The sequence below is a fragment of the Denticeps clupeoides genome, chromosome 20 (assembly GCF_900700375.1).
Source record: "Denticeps clupeoides chromosome 20, fDenClu1.1, whole genome shotgun sequence".
In the NCBI taxonomy this organism is placed as follows: domain Eukaryota; kingdom Metazoa; phylum Chordata; class Actinopteri; order Clupeiformes; family Denticipitidae; genus Denticeps; species Denticeps clupeoides.
In genome coordinates, this window is record NC_041726.1 from 8,631,164 (window position 1) to 8,641,212 (window position 10,049).

The window sequence follows — 10,049 nt, forward strand, 5'->3', positions numbered from 1 at the left end:
GTGAGTGCGCGAGAGATTAGAACTCCATTATAGAGCATTACAGAAACTGGCCGACAGACCGACATTAAGCTGTGTTTACACTGTGTGTGTGTGTGTGTGTGTGTGTGTGTGTGGTGAAAAAGTGACTGTGAGTATATGTTAGTGTGTTTATACATGTGTGTGTGTGTGTGTGTCATGCCTAATCAGTCCCACTGACAGGTTCCTCTGCAGCGCTGCATCAGGGCTCCATTGTTGCAGCTCCCGTCAGAGCGGAGAGTCCGATTCAGCCTGTAGCGCTCCGATAAGGAAAAGAGGATTCAGCCAGGCAAAGGGAGAGAGAGCAAGGGAGGGGGGGGGGGAGGAGGAGGAAGAGAGATAAAAAAAAAAGAGGGACAGAGAAAGAAGAAAATCACAGCTTGCGACTGGAGGAGACTGAAGAGCCAAGAAGACATATCTGGCCCTCACTCACACATAAATACACAAACACTAATGGATACATATAGACACTATTGCACATATGCACATAAATGGGGAGTGGTGGCCTAGCGGATAAGGAAGTGGAACCCTTAATTGGAAGGTTGCGGGTTGGAATCCCGGTGCCACTGAGATGCCACTGAGCAAAGCACCGTCCCCACACGCTGCTCCCCGGGCGCCTGTCACGGCTGCCCACTGCTCACCAAGGGTGATGGTTAAAGACAGAGGACACATTTCGTTGAGTAACCGTGTGCTGTGCTGCAGTGCATCACATTGACAGTCACTTCGCTTTTTAATACATGCATACACACACCAATAATCACAGAGCCATACTAACACACATATACACACATACATGCATGATTAATGCATGATTCGGTTGTGAAGAGTGCTAGAGGAACCCAGAAAATGGTGCATCATTACCGGCCTGAACAGCGGAGTTCCTCTCTTTCAAGGGCTTCAGCACTGATTGGTCGTTCACATCGCTGCGTGTTCCCCTGGATCGGGTTGCGGTGTTCCGCCAGGAGTCCTGCGCTGCTCGTGTTTTGACTCGGAACAAGCGGCCATTGTGCCGGGGGGGGGTGTATCACTCACCTTCCTCTCCGAGGGAAAGAAAATCGTCAGCGGGAGGCCGGGTTACAGAGTAAACCGCAGCGGCCGCCGGCCTCCAGCGTCCGCGTCTGAAACGCACACCGCTGTTTTCCACATTCCAGCCCCGCCGCTGTCAGGAAGCTCGGCCGATGGTGGCGATAACGCCGCGGGGCACACTGCGCCTACAGATCGGACCTCCGGAGCTCTCCTCAGGAGATGAGGGGTCAGGCGAGGGTTCGGAAATGCTGCAAACAACATGTTCATTCAGTATAAAACACACACGCGTGCACATGAAGACAGGCAGTCCCTCTGAAGGAGCTGTGTGTCCCCGGCAATATTAAACGCAGGGTAAAAAGAGGCTAAAAACTCCCCGTGAACTCGTAAGCGGGCATCAACGATCCCAGAGGGAAGCCCTCTCTCAGCGTCATGCTAGCATCACCCACGTTAGCCAGTTTCAGATGGCTGGTACATCTATTGTATCAGTATTTAGAGGGACAGTCCCCCCGGAGCAACTTATGCTTAAGTGTCTTGCTCAGGGACACAATGGTAGTGAGTGGGGTTTGAACCTGGGTCTTCTGGTTCATAGGCGAGTGTGTTACCCACTAGGCTACTACCACCCTGTGCTACATGCTACAACGCTACATGCGTTGCGTGTCTATCACCTACTGCGTCCACTTGCCAACATCACCGCCCTTTTGAACAAAGTGACTGGAATAATTCGTTATGCCCGGGGCCGAGATTGTCAGGGGAGCCGTCCAGTCCAGAGGACGCTGTGCTCCTCCACTGCGTCTGCGGTGTCATCATGGAATGACTTGTCGACTTGTCTTTTAATGGATGGATGAGTCAATCGGAAATAATCGCTAATGCCCTAATTTGTAAATGTAAATGTAGTTTGGACTAGTACGCATGTACTATGCACTACGAGGTACGGCGTCCTCGGGAGAGTGAGAATGCGGAATAAGAATGAGAATCTTTGACTCCTCCCATTTAAAACATTTTTTTGTGTTCCGGGTGTCAGAAATAATTACACAAGATACCAATAACTACCAATCGGTTTAATCTATAATCATTCTATTTACTGACCTTACACTAGTGAACAATCCCCATGCTTTGCGCACAGTGCTGTTCTCAGCTCCAGTGTGAAAATAGTGTCCAAATGGATTTTAAAAGACATGTACGAGTGTCTGGATATAAGTTATCATTGTGTGGGTGTTTATGGACGTGTGTCTCTTATATCTTTGTTTAGGAGGGTGTCCAGTTGACTGGGGGTCCCAGGTGGCTGCAGGAGGGGATGTGCATAACGGCGGACAGCAGAACCTGCAACTGCGTCATTTACTGCAGAGGTGGGTCTTCCTCTCCACGCTGGACCTGACTTATGTCGTCTTCATCCAACCAGAGTAGCCCTGACCTCTCAATGCACGGACTCCACAAGAGCCCTGAATGTGTCAGCAGCAGATCTTTTCAATTCTGCATGTGGCAAGGTGGTGATTGGAGGTCGACGCCTTTGTCACCCCCACGAGCCATTCCTGAACAGATTCTTTAGAGTAGCATGGCACATCACCATCAGGGAATAGGAAGGCCAGGAAGGTGTGCTTGTTTAGGTAGATGCAACCCAAGATTACCTGGCAGAACACTGAATAATCCCCTGTCTATCCCATAATGGACCATGCTGCATCTGATTCTTCAGAACAGGGCCACCTGCTTCCTTCGGTCTCGGGGTCAGCATGGTCACTCTGACTGGTCTGCAGCTATGCAGCTTTCAGAACCTCCTCCACCCTGACTCCTGGCCAACCTGCGACTGGCGGAAAAAAACTTTCTGTCTGACAGAATGACACGTCACCCCCCCCCCTCTTTTCTGTCCTTATTCAATTTACAAGTTCAACAATGAACATTTCCAAAGCGGCGTGATTAAAACTTCAGTGTAATTATCAGTTATCTCTGTCTAACTGCTCAGAAACTCAAAGGGAGCGAACATCTGCACAAAGAGCTTCCTTATCGGCACAACTGAAACATTCTGTCCCCCGAAGGAGTCTCGTTGGCGGTGACATGCAAGAGCGCAATTGCATTTAATTAAAACACGGTGCAGATGGTCTGAACAGCTCTGGCTGACACGCTGGTGATAGGGCAGCCTTGTCAGTAATTGATTCGGGGGACTGGAGAACATCACGGGTACGGGGGCATTAGACGACAAACAGCCGGCCGAGGCCCAAAAAAAGGCCCAAGAGCGGCTTCCAGCAACGATGACGATGATTTGGCAAGCCGGTCGGAAAAGTGAAGTGCCGCTTGACTTGGGCTTATCTGGAGACTGTCAGGCCAGCAGACGCCGAACGAAGGAGGAAGAGTGCGGGATTATTAAAGGATGCTGTCGGGACCGGTGACGTCTGGTTAATCCGGGTTTGATCACAGTGGATCAGCATGGAACACGGCTGAAACTGTGCGGGATCAGTGAACTTCTTGTCATCAGTGTTCATAAGGGCCATTAAGCGTTGCCTATACGATCACACCGATTATTCAAATTGGTAATTATTCATGGTGAATTAATGGTGAATTGCATCGGAAGAAGACATGTATATACCTTTAGAAATACGTAAACATGTAAAAAGTGGAGCTTGAAAATATTGGGACTATGTCCTGGACTGCCGTCGGATCTGGGATCCTGAGCGGTCCCTCCCCACTTTCTGGCACACGCTCCAGCGGGACTCGGCACAGACAAAACCTTAATTGAGTTTTCACGCGCGCGTCCGCGCCACAGCGCCGGGAGCTCGGGGTGCTGAGGTGTATAATCCGCCCTCCCCGGAGACGGTGTGTGGCGCATCTCTTCTCCCCTCCCCATCCCCACATTCCTTCTGGCCCCCTCGTTCTCCACAGAGGGACCGGAGGAAACTAACCCGGGCCCGTCCTCTCTGATTGTCCTCATGACGGAGACGTTTTCCGGTTGTTTGCTGTGTCCAGGTCTTTTCCCCTCTCTTCTCGCGGACGGGAAGAGGAGACAGCAGGCAGCTTAAGGCTGGAACTCCCTGTTCCTGCCGAGGCGACAGTCACACGGCGGCTACGGCTCAATCCTCCAGGTTGTCAAACGACATAAAACTGCGCCATCTGGTTTTTTTTTTTCTTTTTTCTTTCCTCCCTGAGCACAGACGCGAGACGGACGGGCTGTCATCGGACGCCGAGTGCCTCGCGTGTCATTCACACTCGCGCTTCAATCACACGCTCGGAACCCCTCGAGCCCACGTCTGCCTTGCCGAGCTTCGGCTGAGCGTCGACGGAAATTTGCATTTCAGGAGAGCGGGTTTGTTTGTCATGGACAGGACGGTGTGTGTGTGTGTGTGTGTGTGTGTGTGTGTGATGTTTCCGTTTCCATATTCATATTCCGCAGCAGCTGTTATCGGTGAAAAGGCTTTCTAATTACAACCACAAGACAAAAACTCCTTGGACTCGGTCCAGACTCGCTAAATGATAAAATAAGCGTTCGTTCCACCCCCTCTCCCTCTCTTCCTCTCTCTCCCTTAATCTCCGCGCCGCACCTTGGAGTCGCTTCACCCCAACACATGCCAAGCGCACGGGGAAAGTGCCATTGGTAGATGCAGGTGTCAGACTTGATAAGAAAGTTCTGGATTTAAAAAATGCGGCCGGCTAATGAGCTGCCGGGCGAGCCCGAGAGGGTGAGACCACGGGCGGGATTGTTCGCCGGCTGATAACGCGGCACACACACAAGCCAAAATTCCCTCATTTTTGTAGGCAGCCGAGGCCTCGGTCGGGAGGAGCTTTGGTGGGTGTGATGGGCGGAGGATGGGAGGTATCTCCTCGGCGGTGGGACGCTCGGTCATGAATGCGGGAGCTCAGTGTCTGCAGAATGTGGCCTGTAATGTGTTTTTGCAGCTATACTACTTCGTATTTGGAGATTAAAATGATACCAACCAAAGGTTGGATTTTTGATGCGAGTGTGTTAGAGCCAACAGGTAAGTTGGAGTGGGGAATTAGACATCGCAGTGATGAATTGAGACAGATCTGTAATGCAATATTAAGAATTCTTTTCTGCTCCTGGAATCCTAGAAGAGGCCACTGCTATAATCATAGGACAATTGTCATCAGTAATGTTCAATTGATGTAGTGAAAAAAAGGACTTCCTTTGTCACATGATTGCACGCTTAAATCATTTCTATGTGTTTATTGTATTTATTTGTCGGACCTTCTTGCTGCATGCGTGGTGCTTTGAATTGAAATAATTACTGCTTTACACCTCAGACAAAAAAAAATAAAAAATGACGGAACACATCTTTGGAGAGAAAAGGTAGCAAGTGAACCTTATTTCTATTGTCCCACTCCCCCCGTAAAACAATGCGGTAATTCCAGTGTTTAGTGCCAACGTATCATGCTTAGCCTGTTATCTCAGCCGCCAGACTTTTGTAAATAGTCATATTAAAAAACTTTAATCCCCTTAATGGAAGATGAGGCACAGACGGAGAGTCTGTCATGTACAGAGATAAATGTTATCTGTGGCACAAAGCGCTTGCCTCCTTTACTCCACTAATGAGTTTGTTCTTCAGGACACTGGTGGAACGTTTCATCCGCGCTTCTGCGCCCAGATAAAACGGGGGAACTTTTTTTTTTAATCCTAGATGCCCCATTTCAGGGCGGCGTAAACAGCAATTTTTTCATCCGGTTTGAAAGCTTCAAACGGCTGCTGATGGTACAACCTGCTCAATTTATTTGAAGTGTGTAAAGGAAATTATCAGTGGACATTTCCTCCTGATGACCAACTACAGTACAGGCCAAAAATTTGGACACACCTTCTTATTCAATGTGTTTTCTTTTATTTTCATGACCATTTACGTTGGTAGATTCTCACTGAAGGCATCAAAACTATGAATGAACACATGTGGAGTTATGTACTTAACAAAAGAAAGGTAAAATAACTGAAAACATGTTTTATATTCTAGTTTCTTTGCTCTGATTACTGCTTTGCACACTCTTGGCATTCTCTCGATGACCTTCAAGAGGTCGTCACCTGAAATGCTTTTCCAACAGTCTTGAAGGAGTTCCCAGAGGTGTTTAGCACTTGTTGGTCCAGCTCACCCCAAACCATCTGGACTGGGTTCAGGTCCAGTGACTGTGGAGGCCAGGTCTCCACTTTTTGTTAAGTACAGAACTCCACATGTGTTCATTCATAGTTTTGATGCCTTCAGTGAGAATCTACCAACTTAAATGGTCATGAAAATAAAGAAAACACATTGAATGAGAAGGTGTGTCCAAACTTTTGGCCTGTACTGTGCATCATCCAGGGTGGAGCAGCAATGTGAGTGGATCTTGTGAAAACACCATCTCACATGTGATCCTCAGGTGGCCAGCTTTGGTGCACAACCATCAGACCATTGGCAGAGGCGGAAGAGCTGAAGGCTGTTGCCATGGACACTCGGTCCTCTCTGGAGGTCACCCAGGTGCCATCCGGTGAGGGGCCATTTTCGGCCCGCCTCCTGGACTCCATCCAGCTCCTTCCCCAACAGGCGAGCATAGCGAACATCCTCCCTAATGCCATCATCAACAGTAAGTCCCCCATGAGGCACACACTGCATACAATTTAAAGGACCCTCCTGTCTGATGGTGTTCCTGTCTGTCCAGAGGACATCTTTCCATGCAAAGCATGCGGAATCTGGTTCCGCAGTGACAGGAACCTGCAGGCCCACCTCATGTACTACTGCAGCGGCCGTCACCGGGACAACAAACTCGCGCCGGTGGATCATGCCGGCTGCCTGGCCATGCCGTGCATTTGCCCCTTCCCTCAGTGCAACATGAGCTTCTCTGGGACGCACACCCTGGAGGTCCATCTCCTTACACACAGCAGTAAGTCCTCTTCTTGGTCAGTAGGCTACAGTGTTGTGTACCTTACATTTCCAAAGTAAATCACATCTCTTTGTAACAGGTGTCAGGACGGACGATGGAGGGTCCACAGGTCCCAGCTTGAAATGCTCGATTTGTCAACACTCGACCGACACCCTCATGAGCCTCCAGCAGCACATGGTGACTCACCTGTCCCAGGCTGGCCTCAAGTGTGACAATTGCGCTTTCACTTTCCAGACTGCTGACGACCTTTGCAAGCACCAGAATCTGCACTTGCCCATTGGTGACATTGTGAGTCCAAAGCCAGGTCCCAAATCTGAGTCGTTCATGAGAAAAGACTTGCTTCAAAGTCCATTACAGGTTAAGGACGCCGGCCCCAGTGTGCTGGACACAAGCACAGACATGGCGGTCAAGGCCGATGCCAACTCAGGAAACCGTGGCAGGGTGAAGTCAGAGCCTCCCAGTCCTCGCCAGGCATCCTCCCCCATGCAACCCGCCATGCCGCCTGCTTTTCCCATCAGTCCCTTTGTTCCGCACGTACACTTTCCACAGGACATCTCAGCAGTTCCTCAGGCCTCTGAGATCCTGGCAAAGATGTCAGAGCTCGTCCACCGCAGACTGCATCAAGGGGCGAACAACTGTCCGCCCCTAATGTACAACAGCCACGTGCAGAAAGGCACCACCTGCTTCGAGTGCAACATCACGTTCAACAACCTGGACAACTACCTGGTCCACAAGAAGCACTACTGCAGCAGCCGCTGGCAGAGGGTGACAAAGCCACACGACTACCCCAGTCTGCTGGATCATGCCACAGAATCGGCATGCCCGAGGAATGGAAGCGACCTGGCCAATATGCTGGCTGCCACTCCCCCGTCAGAGGTCAAAGCTCACGCGATGGACCACAGCCGCCTGAACTTGGCCATGTTTGACCCTTTCCACGTCGGAGAGAAGGCGGTGGCGGACGACCTGTCCACACCGGTGAAAAAAGCATCCACTCCAGGCGTGGTAGAGGAGAGGCTAAATGGAATAAAGGCGGACTCGAAAAGCCCAAATGCGTCCCTGCTGGAGGGCGAACTGGGAGCCATCGGGACGACATGTGAGGCCTGCAAGATAACCTTCAGCCGCCACGAAACCTACATGGTGCACAAGCAGTACTACTGTGCCACACGGCACGACCCACCAGCGAAACGAAGCCATGCTGCGAAAGGGCCCTCGGTCCAGAAGATGGTGCGGGCACGCAAGAGGAGGAAGAGGTATGACGTGCATGCTCCAGCCAGGGAGCAGATGCTCCACCTGGCACCTTCCACGTTTCTGGGCATGGCCGCAGTCGGCGGGTCCTGCCTGTCCCAGCCAGCAGTGGACACCTTCAGGGATCAGTTCCACGCGAGGCACAGCATCTACCCGGGGACGATTCCCAAGTATCCCGAGGCATCCCTCACGGTCGCGAAATCTGCTCTGCCGTCAAAAGCCAACGCTGCAGCCCAGCCGGAGGCCGACGTGCCCATGGATCTGAGCAAAAAATGCAAAGCGGCTCAGTCCCCGGCGCCGCTTCCGCTGGACTACCACGAATGTGCACCATGCAAGCTCAGCTTCAACAAAGTCGAAGACTACCTCACCCACAAGCACAACTTCTGCCCAGGTGTCGCTTCAGATAGGAAGATGCTGCAGGACAGAAGCAAGGAGAGCTCCAGCCCTGAGGTCGGCAGAAAGACTCCAGAGACTCCAGAGTCTGTCCCAAACCTCCTCACGCGGGAGGACGTCAAGAATGCGCTCATGCCTTCTGAGGAGCATCCCAGCGTGGCAAAGCGGGCGAGGCAGGACGAGCCGCTTTGGCCCTACTGCGAAATCCGGGCCACGGACCAGGCAAGCGGGCAGCTAACGGCACAGGGCGAGCGAAGGCGGAGCCCCGACCGGGCCAAGACCCCGATCACGAGTCTGGAGAAGAATCAGCCGCGAACCCCGCCCTCCGCGACAGACAACGACATGTCGCCAACAAAACCGGAGGAGGAGGATGCTCGGAGGCCACCTACAGGCAGCACGAAGTACTGCCGGCCCTGTGACATCCAGTTCAGCAACCTGTCCAACTTTATAACGCACAAGAAGTTCTACTGCTCCTCCCACACAGCGGAGCACGTGAAATGACTTCCTGTAGTGGCACGCGATCGCGCCGCCCACGTACTTACGACAATCAACAGAAGCACATTTCCGTCAGTTCCGTAGACATTTAAAAAGACAAAAGCAGTTATCGTTCAGACAATTTGTGTGTGATATGTTGGGTCTGTTTGTGGTGTATCTATTTATTTCAATAATGTTTTGACTCTTTGAACATTCACAATATAATGACTCCCTAGAACTTTTCTTTAGAGCCCCCAAGTCGCATAGGAAAGCAAACTAATCGCAAAATTTAGATCATTCCTATAACAATAGATACTACAATTAAAACAAGAAAAGTATACAGGTTCTATCTACAGTTGCAATATATAAAATATTGACTCCTGCTACTGTCAGGATTATTTTAAAAAGTTTCTTCTCATTTTGTGTCAGCTGTGGTTTGTATTTTGCTTGTTCCCTTTCGTTACGAAGGACTCTTTGAAAGACTCGTATGTGTATTTTCTGAATTCGTGTCTTCATTTTTCTAAACCTTGCCGTCTAATGCAATACAACAAAAGAACTTAAAAGTTCGTTTCCAAGGCAGTATTATTAAAAGTGACTACTTCACAGAAAACCTTTTGATTAATGGACGAAATGTTTACTGATCTTTAGAACTGTACAGAAATGGCAGATGTTGGGATGACATTTGTGATCCTTTCCGAAGCCACAAAAGCAGGGGAAGAATATTGCTGTCAAAATGTGTGGCTATGCATGTACATGTATGGAATGAAATTCCGGACATTTTATGGTAATTTATGTGGCATCCAAATTAAAGATCTGTTCTCAGGATCTCATTTTTCATGTGATCTCATTTCATGCAGGCTTCTTAACCAAATTCTTAACAACATACATCAATATCTTCTGCTCATCAGCAACAAATAAAAAAAAAAAGTATTTTTTGCGTTTATATAGGACATTCAGTCAGTTTGAGGAAAAATAACATTACATTGCCACCTACTGGTGAAACACACAAAATATCAGAATAAAATAGCATTGTCATAATACTGCACAACATA

At 49.8% G+C, this 10,049-nt stretch overlaps 1 protein-coding gene across 2 annotated transcripts in view; it reads left to right on the top strand.

The window, feature by feature from the left end:
* The window catches only part of LOC114770694 (zinc finger protein ZFPM2-like), a 22,179-nt gene extending 12,357 nt beyond the window's left edge, over positions 1 to 9,822 (top strand). For both annotated transcript variants that reach the window (XM_028964797.1, XM_028964799.1), the window contains 4 exons: positions 2,291 to 2,387; positions 6,385 to 6,588; positions 6,664 to 6,885; positions 6,965 to 9,822. In XM_028964797.1, the coding sequence (XP_028820630.1) occupies positions 2,291 to 2,387; positions 6,385 to 6,588; positions 6,664 to 6,885; positions 6,965 to 9,024 (2,583 nt within the window). In that variant the 3' untranslated portion in view covers positions 9,025 to 9,822. The remainder of the gene's footprint in view (positions 1 to 2,290; positions 2,388 to 6,384; positions 6,589 to 6,663; positions 6,886 to 6,964) is intronic.
* Positions 9,823 to 10,049: the final 227 nt, after the last annotated feature.